Genomic DNA, 17,896 nt, shown 5'->3' on the forward strand with positions numbered 1-17,896 from the left:
ACATTGTAAAATAGGACCATATGCTTTTAGCGTTCAGCGAGATCCTTTGGTACAGACATACCCACAGATATCCTGTTGTTTTTTATTTGCGAAATTGAGAGCTCACCAAAATTCTTCATTGGTTTTTTACCGATGATACTAATATTGCAACTAACTAATTACTAGAGGCAATAGAAATATTATCAAACCTTGATAAAAATAGACTTCCTTGATAACAAAAAAATTATATATGATAATAGTTATTTCTCGCATAGTATCATAAACATAGACGTTCAAGCTTTTTTATTTGGGAGGGGTAAAATTTTTTTTTTTGGGGGGGGAGGGGTAAATACCCCCTCCAAAATGATTGGGGTAAATTTTAAATGGGAGGGTTGAAATGAAAAATATTGTGGGGTTGACTACGGCACCCCCAGATTCGTTTGGGGGGGTAATCATCCTATTACCCCCCCCCCCCCCCCCTTGGACGTCTATGATCATAAACATAGCATTATAATCAGAGGATATAATGCTGCTAACTCGCTGAGTTAGTTTTGAATATAGCAGACAGAAAAATTTGTTATGAGATGGCTGGTTGTAAAAAAAAAATTTCTCCAAAAAATATCATTTCATATATAAAAACTTTATTTTGATATTTGTGTAATAAACAATCTAAGAACCCTTAAATTTTTGTGACATTTCAAACTTTAGGAATATGGCTTGAACGAGTTCCAGGGAGATTTTTCTAGTAATTTAATGTCTGATTTAATGGTAATCTAATTTTCAAATAAATGCTTTTTTTTGGAACTTTATTCTTATTTTATAGTTTTCTAAATTTTATTACCACACCCTTTGCAATTATCTTCAAATTTTCTGGATAAATCTGGATTTCATGGCCTTTCAGTGAAAACTCTTAAATTGAATTAATTGCCCATTGTCCCCTCCCTTACTACCTGGTAAAAATCCCAGTTTGTCTGTAACGTTTCTTGAATATCTCTTGGCTTTAGAGGATTTGAAATTATTTTGACACCCTGTTACATTTTACTCTGTTACTTGTTTATCATTACATAAAATGTGTATTAGTGGTGATATTTTTGTACATTACTCATTCATAAAAGTAATAATACTTATTAATCATAAATATGCTTGAAATTTTTTTTATCTATATATATTAAAATGTTCGTTCATTTTGTATATAATAGGAATTGTTTTAAATTTTAAAAGTATTACTTTTTACCGACTTTGTAAGTTAGTACTTTATGCACCATAATAATTGAGTTTTTAGATTTTGATTGACCAATAAAAGCCTTTTTTTGTCGGTATTCTTCAAAAGTGGATTTTTTAAAAGAATAGCCCTTCTTTAGTAAACTTAAGTCGATTCCATTTACATTGGAGATAATGTACAATATTTCAGTTGAATTATAATTCAGAGCTTTATTATATATACGTTTATTATCAGTAAAGCACATAAATATTATTTAGCAAAAAATAAACATGTAAATATTATAGTCTCAGATAGTCGATAACATTTTAGTTTCAAATAACATTCACCAATTTAAAATTATATTATTACACCAATCCCAGAAAACCGATTTTGAAAAGTGTGGGGAAAAAGTTTTGTTTCTATAAGCTAATAAAATTAGTTTGGTGTGTCAAAAATTAACCAAAAATTTTACAATTTAACAAAAACTGTCTCACTATAGGTTCTTGGCCAGTTTTCAAACTAGTATTTCGGGGAGAGGTTACTATTTTGTGTTAGCAATTAAAAAAATATATTAATCGAATAGTTTAAATATTTTATTAGACAAAATATTTAATTTTTAAAAACATCAAAAGTATAACGGTTAATTTAAAAAAAAAATATTTGTATCTTTACTGTAGAACTTTCTTTACGGGTAAAACTTTCATTTAGTTTTTTTTTAGAATTAAATTCATATTTGATAGGTATTATGTTTATGTTTTTAGAATATTCATTTTATTATTGAAAAAATATTTCTCTAATTGTGCTTTTTGTTGAGGGATTTTACTTTTATTAAAATCGTTAAGATTTATATACAAGATAGGGAAGAATATTTTCCAGTATGGCTTCGAAACCAATTAATATCCGCTGGATTAGAGCTGGTTCTCAGTAATACTGAAAAATCACGTAAAGCACCGTATTACAGACAATTTTCCACGATATAAAATGAAAATCATAAAATTACCACCAGTTTTGTAAACCCGAGACTTCAGCATCGGAACAAGCCTGGTTTAATAATTTTTCATTCTAATATTCGCGGAAAGCTGTCTATAATAATATGCTATAAATAACTATAAAGTTATATTTGAGGTTTGAAAATTGAGTATTTTCTGTAATATTACAAGCATATTAAAAATTATAACTCTTTACTTTTCAAAGAAAGTTATAAAAAACAAAGTTAAAATTTGAGTATTTTTGGTTAAAATGAGTTTTGGTTAGAAGTGAAAATTATTTTTCCAATTCTTAAAAAATGTCTAAGCGTTACTAAACTAGTAAACTCTTAGGTTAAAATTTAAAGAAATGCTGTGAACCTCCTAACTAAAAAAGACTGTCAAATTACATCAATAAACACTTTTCTTTAATTTTCTTCTTCTTTTCAGTGTCTTCAATAGGTTGCAAGGAGAGAGTTCGATTCTTTTCCAACTTTAACAGTTCCTGAAATAAACAAGGATGACAACATCCATAAGTAGCGAAGCACAAAATATCATGGATGGGATTATGTAAAAGTAGTGTATTTATTAAAATCAAGAATAGATTTATTGGAGAAAATTAACACGAAACCTTGTTTTATTTTGTATAACGATGATGGTCAAAGTAAATTACATAAAAGATGCTCATAACAATGGGAAAAATTATTTTAATACTGATATCTAAAAATGTATCAGAGATATGGAAAAATAAGGGAAAATTTTAAAAATAGCCAAAAACCTGCTGAAAGCCAGTCTGACCATTATAGTTGTTTTCTTTAAAGGACAGAAAATTAAATTTTGATATGTATAACTGAACAAATTTTGGAAATCGGACCATAAACACCAAAGATATGGAGAAAAATGTGAAAAATACAAAAATAGCCTAAAACCTGCTTAAAGGCAGTCTGACCGTCATAGTTGTTTTCTTTAAACGACAGGAAATTTAATTTTGATATCTATAACTGAAAAAATTTTGAAAATCGGACCATAAACACTGAAGATATGGAGAAAAATGTGAAAAATACAAAAATAGCCTAAAACCTGCTAAAAAGCGGTCCAACCGTCATTGATGTTTTATACTTAATTGTGCTCCTTAATGATTAGAATGTTGTCAAAAAATTTCAGCATTCTATCTTTTATAGGAGGTGAGTAAATCCCATTTCCCCCATAGCGTTACGGACTGACTGACTGACGGACTGACTGACGGACAAAGCGAATTATAGAGTAGCTTCGCTACTAAAAAGTATAGGTTAAAATATATCTCTTCGATTGATTCTAATTGTCCTTGTATAAAAATCTTTTATTCAACCACAAAAATGATATATATAATAGAATTATAGCAAGGATGACAACATCTACAAAAGCGAAGCTCTGAAACGGTAGGACAAACGGACATTAACACTTATATAGTGTCAGAACTGTAAAACAGAATAAATGTATAAGAGTCGAAGCAAAATTGTAAGTAAATTTGTTGAAAACTGCTTGATACATGATAATGTTTATGGACATACTTACATTTTTAAGGACTTGATTATAGAGTTGCTTCGCTTATAGCATTATACTTTGTTGTCCCAGGAATCAACAAACCAAAAAATCAGATCAATCGGATGATTAGATCACTTAAAAATTTGTTGTTAAAAAAGTAAAAAAATCAACATGTTTAAAATGGACGTACGGGCATTCTTGTAATGATTATAGAGTTGCTACGCTTTCTAAATCGTAACTACTAAGGAATGCAAAGTTTGAAATCGATAGGAAAATTCTAACATGCCTATATTAATGAACAAAGCTATCCATCTGTGACGAACGGACGGACGTACGGACCGACCCCAATTATAGAAAAGCTTCGCTTTTAAAAATAGTTTTAAGAAACGTACATGAGATATCGTGATCTATCGCAGATTAATTCACGTAGAGAGAAATAACTAAGTGGTGTTCAAACATTTCAGCAGAAAATGCTGTTTTTATTACAAGTTATACATAAAAATTGTTTCCTTTCCATTTTAATCGAAACCAGTTTTTATAAAAAATGTGCAATTTTATAGTTTTAAGTTGATGTTACAATAAACTTTTTTTTTTAAATGCTGGGACACCAACTATTTAAGACATTTCTTTGGAATCTCAGCCACACCAAATAAACACAATTCAACAAGAATAGGAAATTCATAGAAATACAAGGATGATTTCACACACAGGGATCTAAAGGGATAAGACATTGGCCGACAAATTAATGTCCCTCCTTAATAATGACATATAGGTTTACCCTTTCTGTAGATTACAGTTAGTGGTTCAAACGTTTTGACACTTAACCAAATGAACCAACCAATCAAAATCCAAGAAAACTCCCCAAGTTTGTTAAAACCAACCTATAAGAAAACGTTAATAAAGTTTAATAAACAAGACGTCCAAGCTTTTTGATTGGGGGGGGGGGGAGTGTAAAATTTATTTGGATGATGGGGGGTAATCACTCCTTTCCCCTTCCCCGTGGACATACTTGAGCCCAATGTCCCCTCCCTCCCTGATGATTACAGAGCTGGATCTTTAAATCGTTTCAGAGGTGCGCTGAATCGGGGCGATTCAAAGGTGAACCGGAGGTGCACTGATGGTGGCAGTCTTTCAGCAGTTAAAGCGTGGTATTTCTTGCAGGTGTCCTTTAATAATCTGATGGTGCACTGAAATGAATCGCCCCGGTTCAGCGCACCTATAAACGATTTAAAGATCCAGCTCAGCAAAGAAGAAACATATTCATAATATAATAGACCTACCCCTGTCTATTAAGCTAAAAAAAACAAACGTAAAAGAAGCTTTCGCCAATAACTTAACATTACTATATGTACTTACAGACAGAATAAATTATATGGTAGGTTTGTTAATAAAAACTAAACTACCAAGAAAAAGTAATTGTGTAAGACTATTATTTTCACATTCTCAAAAACAAAATTATATAAGAAAAAAGAAACATATGGGGTGAATTAAAGGATGGGAGAGAGAGAGAGAGAGAGAGAGAGAGAGAGAGAGAGAGAGTGAGAGAGAGAGAGAGAGAGAGAGAGAGAGAGATGAAAATGAGATAATGTTAATAAAACGTCATAAATTGATCAAGATAGAGAAATAGATAATTAGAAAGTGAGATATTGGAGATATGTAGATAGATTGATAGAAAATAGATAGATGAGATAGAGAGAAAGATATTAATTGCTAATAAACGTCAAGAACTCATCAATAGCAGAAATCAATTTGTATCGCAGCAACTCATAACAAGGTCCTATCCCTATGTTTATAAGACATAACGTCAGGACATGAAGAAAAGACTTTATTAACACAACAGCCGAGTAATTCATATTTCCCCTTTCGGACGGACATACTGACAGACAAAGTTATAGGTAGTAAGTTATGGAGCAGCTTCGCTACTTAAAAGGATATCTTCCTAGAAATTAAAACTAATTCTTACCTCAAAAAGTTCTGTGACATTGATATTGTTTTTCGCTGAAGTTTCTACATACTTGCATTTCCACATAGCCTAAAAATTATTTGACAAATTGGTTGTGGTGAGTAAAAGGTATTTTTTTTTACAGCAAATCTTTTCCATTATTTCACAAAACCATTAGGAAAGGGAAATTTTTGGAGGGTTGGGTACTCAAAAAAACCTTAGGGCGAAGCCCCCTGATTAAAAAATCCTCGGTAATATAAAACAAAAATGATATAGGAGGAGGGTGCGGAATCGGATCCATCACACCGCGGGGTGAATCCCCTAGAGACAAAGGGCACAGTCACTGATGATTTTATAATGTAATAATCATAAAAAAGTAATATGATATCAATTATTGTTTCTTTATTACTTCTTTGGGATTGTTCAGGTGAAAATTATATTATCACAAAAATAATATATTTATTATATGCTTTGCCACTTTGTTGTATGTTAGTCTGTAAATTAGATAGATGAAATTTCTTTTAAAGACTCCTATGTCTATTGTCTAATAAAAAATTTTCAGCTTTTATTCAAAATATGTGTGAATTTTTATTTATATTGTCAATAAATAAGACATCTACTATGTAACTACCTTGGGAGAATGAAGGTACCCTCCCCCAAAATAGTTATAAACCTTCTTAGGACCTATGAGGAGATACCCTGTAAAGGGGAACCAAATCGTTTCAGTGGTTAGCGAGAAACTTCGGTACAGACAGACAAATATCCTGTTACTTTATTACAAGGACTAGCGGATACGCCCCTAGAGGCCTCTAGGGGAAGTCATTCACTTTCAATAGTATTTCTATAAAGTGAAAGAATTTTTTTTTGGGGGGGGGATTTTCTAGGGGTATTTATCTTGGGATGGTGGACACACCCTTCCCCAAAATAGTTAAAAACCTTCCTTGGGTCTATAAGAAGCTACTCTGTAAAGGAGACTCATTTCAGTTCAGTGGTTAGCGAGATCCTTCGCTACAGACAAAAAAAGCTTACTCCTTTATATTATCGGATAAACAGCATACAGTGTCTCCTCTAAATAAAAAGTCAAACACATAAATGCAACCAAATCCGCTTGTACCAACAATGAATTAATTCGGAAAAAAATCACGAAACCTATAAGTGTTTTCAATTGTCGTTGGGGGGCAGCACATGGTAAAATTTACGACCTCTCCATTTGCCCCCCCAAATATTATTTTAGATTTATTTCGCTTTTTGGTTATACTTCATTCCTGTAACCAAATAAACATTCTATTACTTTACGGAAAGAATTTATTACTCCCCTTAGAGTATATACATTAGAAAATTGCAAAAGTTTTTGAGAAAGAAATCAATTGTAAAAGTTAAATTACATTTATATCAGAAAAAAGTTTGAGTTTCTGAAAACATTCAAATTTTGTAAAGTGAATGTTGACGGGGAAGTTTGGTTCTATTGAAAGTTGAAAGTAATTTGAATTTTGTACAGTTAGACTTTAACAAAACACTCGAAAGGAATTATTTTAATAAAATATGACAGAGAACCAATTCTAAATTAGATAAAATCTTGTCTTAGCTAATATAAAGTTTTCCTGATAAGAATAAACCTTATATTAGTAAGGCGCATGTCATGTAACTCAGACAGAAAAACCTACCTACTTTTTTAAAGCTTTCCTGTACAGGAAAACATAAACATTCAAGCGTACAGACAGACAGAATTTCTACCTCTTGTTTAGTAAATACTTTAGCTCCAATGCCACTAGAGGACTGTAGGGGCACTGAGGAAAAAGGGAGGGGGGGGGGGGGGGGTTAGGTCGATCTTCTACTTTACATTTAGTTTTAAAAGGAAAAGAACGAAAATAGGGTATTTTTCCAATGATGATTTCTATTGGGAGTGGGAAAATGTGTAGATTCACTCCGCTAAAATAGTTACTAACCTTTCCAGGACTAACAATAAGCTTTACTGTAAAGGAGAACCATATCGGTTCAGTGGTAAGTGAGATACTTTGCAGCAGACAATCGGACAAACGTTCAGTTGCTTTTATAGAATGATTACCTGTAGTGCTTCACCAGTTTTAGCGCTGACCTCTCTCTTGCCTGACTCCTCGTCACACTTGTTACCAACCAACATCAACGGAAATCCTTCCAGGCCACCTTTTACCTGGCAACAAAATGGCACCCTGTTTAAATTTAGTTTTGTTATTACATAAACATAACTTTAAAAGTATGTAGACATAATAGTATCGTTAATATGTCAGTCACAAACACTTTTGATTAGTATTGTCCTTAAGAAAGCATGACGATAATATGCCAGTATAATTTAATGCCACATTGCCGACACAAACCCTATAGATTGCTTGTCGATAAAATGGCAAATATATTACGGCCATTAGTAAGGAAGATTCTTTATAATGAATACAGAATAAGCTTATAGTTTTTAATACTTTCAATAATAATTTTCTGTTCTTCTTGAAAAGAAAAAAGGAAAAACTATGTTTTTTTACAATGTAAACTTTCTTTTCATACATTTACCCTCCACCAAAATGGTTATAAACCTTCGCAGGACCTATCAGAAGCTACTATATAAGGGAGAACCATATCAGTTCAGTAGTTAGCAAGATCCAGACAGACAAATATACTGATACTTTATTATAAGGATTTAACTCTTTTTTTGTTCGTATTTGAAAATAATTATGTTTTATTTCAAAATTTAGATTTAAAATAAAGTTGATGTTTAGCGCTAATTGGACAATCACAAGTAAAATGTCAAAACCTTCACTTTCATCCCTCCACTCAGCATCCAATATTGTGTGGAAAATGTCACAATTTAGCCAGTTATAAAACAAACAAGGATAATGACATTCAATAGTAGAATAGCGACTATCTGCAAAACTTAAATATTTTCATAAAGGTATGCCTGAATAAAAAGTTAAATCTAGATTTCATTTAGTGTCATCTTTTTAGGCTAGAGGGTTTTTTTGGCTTTTACTTTCTTTTTCTTTACATCACAGTTTTTACCAAATACTATTTCACATATCTTAACTGTTACTTGAGATAACAGAGTTAAAGAGAAGCTTCGCTAATAAAACTTGAAATTTTAAAAATGATATAAGCATATTACTTATACATTACACAGATACATTAAATAAATGATATTTTGTTTCTCTATATTTGCATTTATCTAATATATTTGACTTTTTCTAGATAAGCAAAGGCTTCAATAACAACATAAATTTAATTCCGTAGAACCAATTAGATTTAACATTTGTAATTCTCTATAATCGCACAGTATTTAATTATGTCATTCCAATTACAAAATTGAAAAAGAAATGAATCATTTATTATTACAATTAAAAGAATTTCAATAAATTTATAAAAGAAAGGGTTAAAAATACTTTTAAGAACAATCTATGTCTAAAGTACAAAAATGAACGATGAATGGTCCAATATGGATTTGTATGCTCCATTGAGGCAAGGAGCTAAAATTTTACCAGAGATAAATAACTGCATAATTCATTTAGAATTTTTTATCAGTATTAATTTCAGTTGCGAATTTTTTCCTGTCGGTAGAATAATTTCTCTTTTACTTTAAAGTATTTCTCATCATTGCAATATAATAATAAAATAAAACAACCTATGGCCAATATGAAACTTCTCGAGAAGCAAAAAATAAATCAATCAAGGTTCTACAACATGAAAACAATTTTTAAATCCAAGTAAAAATAATTTTAGCTCTAATATTAGGATTTTCTTTATAAAAATGTAATCATTGTTTCTTGATGGAATACAAATTGAACAATTTATCTTTTTAAGATTATTTTTAAAAGCTATTTACATAAAATGAAAATAGAAGCAAAATTTTACAAGAACTTAAAAAAAACAATATCAGTTTTTAAATAACAATTAAAAAAAAAACACTCAATTAAGTTAAAATGTTATGGTACTTGTCGAGTTTCTCAAAAAATATGATATCATCCAATCTAAATAGGTTACATAATTTTGAATTTTAGTAAATATCAATAATTGTTATTCTTATCAAGTTCTCGGAGCTCAACTATTCTATAGCTATAGATAATTACATCCGTCTGTCTGAAGCTTTTGTGTCTATTAGCGGGTCTATCAGACACAACCCAATCTTTCCCGATTTTGTATTATTTTTTGAGGAACACGACTCCAGTGACGTCATATTTTTCTTTTCCGAAAAAGGGAAGGGGGGAAGAAAATCTCTTCAAAAGAGATGGGGAAAACCCCCTTTTCTCCCATCTCTTTTTTTCTTCCCCCCTTCCCTTTTTAGGGAAAGAAAAATATGACGTCACTGGAGTCGTGTTCCTCAAAAAATAATACAAAATCGGGAAAGATTGGGTTGTGTCGGTCTATCAAATATATATATGTATATGAATATTTAAAAAACATAAATTGCTTCAAATTAAATAAAATAAAATTCTATAGTTATATTACCATTACTTGCCAAAATATTTATAATAAAATCGTAAATAGTACTACTTTCTTTTTCGCTGTTGTAAAAATTTGTTCCTGTTGAAAGAAAATTAATTGATTAAAAGTTTACCAGGATAATTGATTTTCCAAAAACTTATTAAATATCAACGATAATGAAAAATTAAACTGCCCCAATTATTATCACACACACATAAAAAACATGATTGAATTTTAATATTTTTCATAACTACTGGAAATTGCATTTGGTACTTTTAAAAGATTTTACCGAAGCTAATTAAGAACGGATATGTAAAGTTCTCAAAATAAAATGTTAAGTAATGTTAGGATTTAATTAAAATATACATTTACTTTGCTACTTTGGATAAAATCATAATTGATGACCTCTATGGGGCTTAGTGTCGCTTCGGGTTCTTAGTCTCTCCACGCGTCTGATAATTTCGGTGTAAAGCATCCTTTCGCCCGATAGCCAACCATTCCTTTGATTGCACGGACCTTTGTCTGAGAAGTCCTAACTGTGCATAGTAATAAGTTGCGCCTGTTTATGGGCTAAGGCATTCTACCTACTCTTACTATTGATGTTTTTCGCCTTACAAAGCAGCATTAGGTACCATTTTTAACGAATATAGTTATGACGCGGGGGGGGGGGGGCGAGATTCGAACCTATTACCTCCCCGACGACGAGTGGATGCGCTACGTGTTGAGCCACAGTCGCGGTTTAAAGTGATGCTTAGTATGTTTGTGAAAAGTTCCTTTACCTCTCCAATTAGCTCCAAAATGGGTTTCAGTTCTTCAAGGCTTTGACGAGATGAGATTGAGTAAACCAGGATGAAAGCATGACCTTAACAAAACAAGGAAGCATAAAATTTCGCCGCACAGTCATGGAAGTGTTTGCTATTGTTGTAAATCATCTTATGTATGTTCTTAAAAACAATCATCTTTCTAAAAAAACAAAGAAATATCTAAAATATTTGCTTAAGAGGATGTAAAAGTGTTATTTAGTAATAGTAATATATTTATATAATATATACAGTGTGTTTTTTTTATGAGAACTTTTTTGAAAGCAATTTTACCCCACTTATAGTTATCAGAATTTAATGATTAATGGCTTATTTTCTTCGTTTTTTATAACCATTTATAGAACATCAAAAAAATATTTCAGTTTTAATTAAAAAAGTGCAGAAAAATCAAAAATTCAAAACTTAGGTATCAACATCTAAAAATGGTTTTAGCGCATTTTTCTCATGCTCGAATCTTCTACCCTTTGCAAGAATGGATGCAAAACGCTTCAAAGTTGATATACAGAGTTAAAAATTGATACAGATACTTTTTGGGACATGTACTAGAACATATCAAAGTTTGAAGGCCATATCTCAACCAAGGAGGGTGTACTGGCCCCCCAAAGTCGACTACTGAAAATCCAATTTTTTTCTTGCAAAGGGTAGAAGATTTGAGCTTAAGAAAAATACTTTAAAACCATTTTTAGATGTGACACCCAAGTTTTGAATTTTTGATTTTACTGTACTTTTTAAAAAAACTGAAATATTTTTTTGATGTTCTATAAATGGTTATAAAAAACGCAGAAAATAAGCCGTTAATCATTAAATTCTGATAACTATAAGTGGGATAAAATTGCTTTCAAAAAAGTTCTCATAAAAAAAACACACTGTATATATATAAATAAATATATTACTAAATCATACTTTTACATATATATATATATATGTTTATTTAGGTAGTTGGCTTTTCATTTCATACTAATTATCTTAAAAATTTAGAATTAAGATACCTGACTATTAATCTATAATTATCAATGTTTTTAGCAAAGTTTAAACAAAAACTCTTAATTAGATGATTGAACAGGATATCAGGGAGGGAGTGCAAAATTGAGCTGTTTATTACACTAGTCCTCAAAGTCTTATGATAACTTTTTTTTATTCGTCGGCTTATCGACCTTGGGGACTTTGAATTTTGATTGGTTGGTTCATTTAGTTGAGTGTCCAAACGTTGCAACCACTAATTTTAAGGGGTAATTTTGTGTATCTTAATTGGGTATGTACATAACATCATATTAGCGGCCATTGTTTAGATCCTAGTTACGATATGCCATGCGACAGTCTAATTATTCAAATGCACAAAACTCCTCGGTCCATCCATCCATCCATCAATCTGTATAATCATGGAAACTTTGTCAAACTTAAAAGTGTCGTCGAGTCTTCAGTCTATCTAGTTAGAAAGAGCATTAATTATCAGATATACAGAGATAGGGTTATGATAGATATATTTTTTCCCCAGCAATTGGAAAATAAGGATAATTTTTCAGCTTAAAAACATAAATTAATATTAACACAATAGTAAGTGGGTTTTAATGACATTCTTTTAATTTTCAAACTATTAGCGGCTGCGCACCTAGCATCTAGAGGTTCTATATTCTACGGGATATGTAAGGGCAGAAAAAAAGCCTAAAACCATACCCAGACTTATCTATAGAAATAAAATAGCCAAACACCCTCTCAGGACCTTTAAGAAGCTTCACTGTTTAGGAGAACCATTTAGGTTTAGCGGCTAGCGAGATCATTCGCTACAGACAAAAAAAAGCTTACTATTTTATATTACAGAATTATTGAAAAAGTTAGATTTATCTTTTAGTGGCATCCCTGTAACCGTGAAAAATCATGTACTTGTAGTGTACATCACATTTAAAAATAAACTGCTTTAAGGAGATGTTACTATGTGAAGCATATCAATTTTAATCTATGCGATATTTTCAGATCCTGAACTCGAAACATTCTTTTCTTCTTATAAAATAAAGATAGAAATTCAAAGAAAGAAAGAAAACCATGACTAGAGGAATTTTTCAAAAAATTATACAATAGGGATAAGGGTATATGTAGATGCAAAAGAAATAAATCTTTCATTTCCATCGTATTAATAATCCTTGTCAAAAGAACATATTTAAATCAATACCTTTTGATATGGATAATCTTTGCATGGCTGGAAATTGATGTGATCCGGTTGTGTCAGTTATTTGTAATGTACACACTGCTTTGTTACTACTGATAACTTTCCTAAAATATAAAATAGCATAATAAGTGGCAGATAAATTTCCATCATTGATGAGTTTGAGAAAATCTAATGAACTCAATATCCCCTGTTATCATTGAAGTAATTTTATTGAGTGCAATTCTCGGGTATAGTCCCTTTCGTGGCAACGCTCCTTAAGGGGTGATTCTTCGTTTTTTTTCACAGTAGCTTTTCTCCTATTTCTGGCCCCTGCGGGGGGCTCTAACACTGCGGGGTTAAATGCCTAACCCTGTGGGGCAATCACCTAATCAAATATAACCTAACCAAACCTAAAATAACCTATCAAAAGCCATTTTTAAAATACGACATTCGCTCCTTAAGGGGTGTTGCCACGAAAGGGACTATTCCCCAATTCTCTAATGTACTTGTAACGTCATGTCTATGATATACAATAAACAAAACCTTTACAAACACAAACTAAGTGTACTGTGTACATCCTCTGAAATTCAGGCATTGCAACACTCACACAAAAAAAATAGCCAAGGATTAAATGCTCTTAAAATAATGGATGAAAGTTATCTTTAAAATGTTATAAAAAAATTAAAAGCACAAGAAAATATACAGAAATAACGCATAACATCAAACGACCTACACTTCAATTTATCTCAAATTCATGATTTTAACTTTTTCAATATAGGAAACCATTGAATGCTCATATTTTAATTTTTTTTAAAAAGACATGAATATTATTTTACATTATATATTTTAAATGATAATTTATATAATTAACTTCAATCGGTATTCTTTTTTACGAAACATTTGTTGGATATTTTTTAATGTATTTTTAATGTAATTTTTTGTTTGTGTAACAAAAAAAGCTCAACAGCTAATGCAGATTGCTGACAAAAAGTAAAAGCCGGCTATTGCTACGATAAGCCGAAAACCTTATGAATCTACTACAGTTCTTGCTTCAAAAAAATTTGGAAATCACCTGAAGTTTATACACTGCAAATGCCACTGAGTCTGAGCGTTGGCAGTTGCTTTATATGTTTAAATTTATTTTTTAAAAATAATGAAATATATATGCTATCTAAACACAGCATCAAGACGATTGTAAATATACTTATTACTGAGAAGTGTATCTTCTATAAATATATTAATACACACCTGTAAGTATCTTCAATGGTGGGTATATAAGCATCACGAAATGTTCCTTCAATAAAGCGAAGTATCAGGCTCGTCTTACCAACACCTAAAGAATAATTCACTATATTTAATATTTAGCTTTTTTTTGTTTATTTATGCATGTTAGAATTGTCCTCTTAATTTAAAAATTTTAATTATGATTTCTGAAACCATTACGTATGATTGAGAGAGAAAGCGTAGCAACTCTATACTTATTGTCAGAAAGTCCGTAAGTACATTTAAAACGTACTTTTTTAAAACTTTTTTTACAACAATTTTTAATCATAATCATATAAAGATCTTGTTCACATAAGAGGATAATCCATCCATGTAATACTTATTGTGTGTGGGTTTTAATCAGATAAATGCAAATTAAATAATTAAATTTTTTGTGTGTCTGTATGTCCCTCTAGTGTATCGACCAACGGGTTAACTATAACTTGTCACTACCGAAAACAGTAAAAGTGTCTGACTATGACGTCAGAAAAAATTAACAATTAACCAATGAGAGGCCGCTATATATTTTACCATTGTAGATACTGGCTTCTCATTGGTTAATTGTTAATGACACTTTTACTGTTTTCGTCACTACCACCCTCTATAATCTAATACGCTTTCTTGTGAAAAAAGCTTTTTTAATATACTAGAGACTATGTCCCTAGAAGCCTCTTTGGTAACTTAAAGTGGTGGGTTGTTGAATTCTACTCCTTCTCATTTTGTTTAGGGGAATCGACCTCTTCAAATTTATAATTTTAGTCTTACAAAGGAAGATTTAAAAAAATATTTTGGGAGGGTATTTTTTGGTGGGTGGGGGGTGGGGGCGATTTCTCTAATGAATGCGTTGGTAAACTCAAAACCTAGGACCTATAAAAAGCTACACAGATAAGAAGAACCATATCTGTCCTGCGGTTAGCGAGATCCTTCAGAACAGAGAGATAGACACAGATCTATTACTTTCATAAGATTAAACTGAGATCATATACAGCTTGACTTTATGATCGCATTTGTTATCAAATTTACAATATAATCAAATAATTTACTTAGAAAATTAAATATTATGTAAAGAAGATATAAAATAACATGTAATGTGATCTTCATGTTAAAAGTTTGATTTATATATATTTTTTCGAATTTTAGAGGTCAGTTAATATCAAAATAACTTTAGTGAGAGGTCTTAGGACAAACGCAGGAGTGACAAACTTAACCCCTGCGTGGGGCTTAATTGTATATCTATATCTTAACCTAACCTAAACTGTACAAATAGAAATACAATACTTAAATTAACATAATATTTTTGACACTCCTCCGTTTGTCACCCCGGATTTGTCCTTTAACCAAGTAAAATATTCCTGCTTTAAGAAAATATTTGTTTGTGAGGTTATATGTCTTTAAAACTGGTGGATAGTTTAAGAATTTTTTTCCAGTATAGATTCTTATTAGTTTTAGCTAGTATCTGCCACATAAAAAATAGCCTACAGATCAAAATATATCTAGTATTATAGTTTGGGGAATCTACTCATGAAATATCGAAGTATATTTTATAAAACAACCAAGCATATTTTAAAATTTTTATTTCATATATAGATTTTCCTCTATCTTTATCTCCGCACTTAAAAAGTAAGTAAAAACTACTTATTTAAAGTAAGTTATCTTGAAAAATCTGTTTCTAAGAGCTTCCCAGAAAACTATGTTTATTAAAAATAAAACCTATGTTGTTTATTTTAAATTGCTCTCTTTCTATAACTCGTCACAAGAGTTTTTCTTGGATTCCATTTCTGTTTTTGTTAAATTTCAACTGTAAACCACTTTCAAAAGATAAACAAACAATTTATATTTATGTTTCATGTGTATAAGAGAGCAATTTTATATTTCTAGGAGCGAAGCAACTTAATAATTCAAAATATTCATCTGTCCGTCCATTAATAAGGATTGAAATGAGGGAAACGATCCATGCTTTGATGACTTATTTGGTCCGTCGGTATATCTGTGTATCATATCTACTCTATAAACTGATTAAATATCTATGTTTCATTTTGATCATATGTTTTGTGTTTACGAATTCCGGGGCTCTGTCTATTATTCAAAGCAATTAAGAATAATCACTTAAATAGAAGCAAACAAAAGAAATAACAGTTTTTGTGTGTCTGTTGGATTATCAATAAATAACATGAAAAACTATGTTACTGACAGACTAACGAACATCGAATTTATATAGAATTAGTTTGCATATAGGTAAAAAAAAATATTACCTCCCGCCCCAAATATAACCACTCTGTAATCGTTGCTTTGCTCTGGCATAATCAATTTGTTACACACCAACTTTTAATATCAGGTCTTCGATGATTAAACTTTTATATTTCACTTTATTTAGATTTTAGACGTGTGCTTTTATTCTATTGTGATTGTGCAGTCTTTTGCTCAGTCTGGTACTGTTCTACTAGGTCATTTTCAATCTGAAATTGATAACTTTTAGAATTTATTAAAATTATGATAAAAAAATAGATATATTTGAATTTGAGCACCAAATTTTATGGTTAATATTTCTTTGTATTAAAATCTTTCTATGACCCAATTACAAATTATTGAAAAGATAAAATAACTATTCATAATCAAATAACTGATTCCTTTTTATCATAAAATCTTGCTAAAATATTTACAAAATATCGTCAATTTGCATTTGGATAAAAAAACACTCGTTAATAGTACAATAATGGTTGTTCTTTGTAAAAAGGAGACAAAAATAGCAGTAAATCATTCCGGGACCTATGAAATCTTTCTAAAAACAAAACAAAAACTATAACAGTTTAGTGGTTAGCAATATTTTAAAGGACAGAAAAAAACCTTACAATTTTGTAAAATAGATTTGTAAAAACAAGTTAAAATGAATGTAAGCTTGTTAGGCAATTTATCTAATATTTAACAAAATTAAAGAATTTTACGTTGTAAATAAATCCATGTTATACAATAATTATCATGAATTTGTAAATTAGATTTTAACCACTTCAAGTAAAATTATAAAATTAAAGTTATAAAAAAAATTGAGGATAAGAGTATGAAACATTGTTGGAATTTTTTTTATTATGTGTTACATACTGTAGAGTAGATTAATTAAACAACTACCCAGTATTTTCAATTGTAGATCTATGAAGAAAGAATCCTTAATTTTGAAAAGTTTATGTTGTAAGGAAAAATTTTAGGATCTGTACTTCAAGTTAAGGTATCTTGCAGTTTGAACACATTTATTATGTTATATTAAAATATTCATGATTTGAGTATAAAAAAAGGGAAGTTAAGTCATTGTTATCATAAATATTTCATTTGAATTTCAAGCTTTATAGTAATACATTTTGTACATAATAATTTATCAAGAAGAAAAATATTTTCGTAATAAATAGAATTTATTTTAAAATTAAATCCTTAATCATATTTGACGAATTTAAAAAGAAAAACTGCTTAAGTTCACACTATTCAACTGATTACCCCAGATTGTACTATTTTACATAGAACTAATTAACTAATCTTCCTAAGTAATTAATTTATTATCAACATTACATCATTATTATTCACTAAATTAAACCACAGATCTAAAGGGATAAGACAATGGCCGATAAT

At 30.3% G+C, this 17,896-nt stretch overlaps 1 protein-coding gene across 1 annotated transcript; it reads right to left on the bottom strand.

Annotated features, from left to right (window-relative positions):
* Positions 1-1,395: 1,395 nt before the first annotated feature.
* Positions 1,396-16,739, bottom strand: LOC145319132 (GTP-binding protein Di-Ras2). Its single transcript, XM_080160997.1, has 7 exons — positions 16,534-16,739; positions 14,267-14,351; positions 13,043-13,143; positions 10,834-10,916; positions 7,677-7,781; positions 5,633-5,701; positions 1,396-2,650 (listed from the first exon to the last, which is right to left on the bottom strand). Exons 1-7 carry the CDS (start codon positions 16,580-16,582, stop codon positions 2,552-2,554), a joined length of 591 nt encoding a protein of 196 aa, XP_080017123.1. The 5' UTR covers positions 16,583-16,739; the 3' UTR covers positions 1,396-2,551.
* Between the last annotated feature and the right edge of the window lie 1,157 nt (positions 16,740-17,896).

The sequence above is a fragment of the Acartia tonsa genome, chromosome 1 (genome assembly GCF_053477335.1).
Source record: "Acartia tonsa isolate MP-2025a chromosome 1, ASM5347733v1, whole genome shotgun sequence".
Classification (NCBI taxonomy): domain Eukaryota; kingdom Metazoa; phylum Arthropoda; class Copepoda; order Calanoida; family Acartiidae; genus Acartia; species Acartia tonsa.

Excerpts from the sequence above, each read along its gene's own strand:
- LOC145319132 (XM_080160997.1), bottom strand. The coding sequence starts at position 16,582 with ATGCCAGAGCAAAGCAACGATTACAGAGTGGTTATATTTGGGGCGGGA. Across the intron at positions 14,352-16,533 it reads GGTTATATTTGGGGCGGGAG|GTGTTGGTAAGACGAGCCTG; the intron begins GTAATATTTTTT and ends ATTATTCTTTAG. Across the intron at positions 5,702-7,676 it reads AAACTGGTGAAGCACTACAG|GCTATGTGGAAATGCAAGTA; the intron begins GTAATCATTCTA and ends AATAATTTTTAG.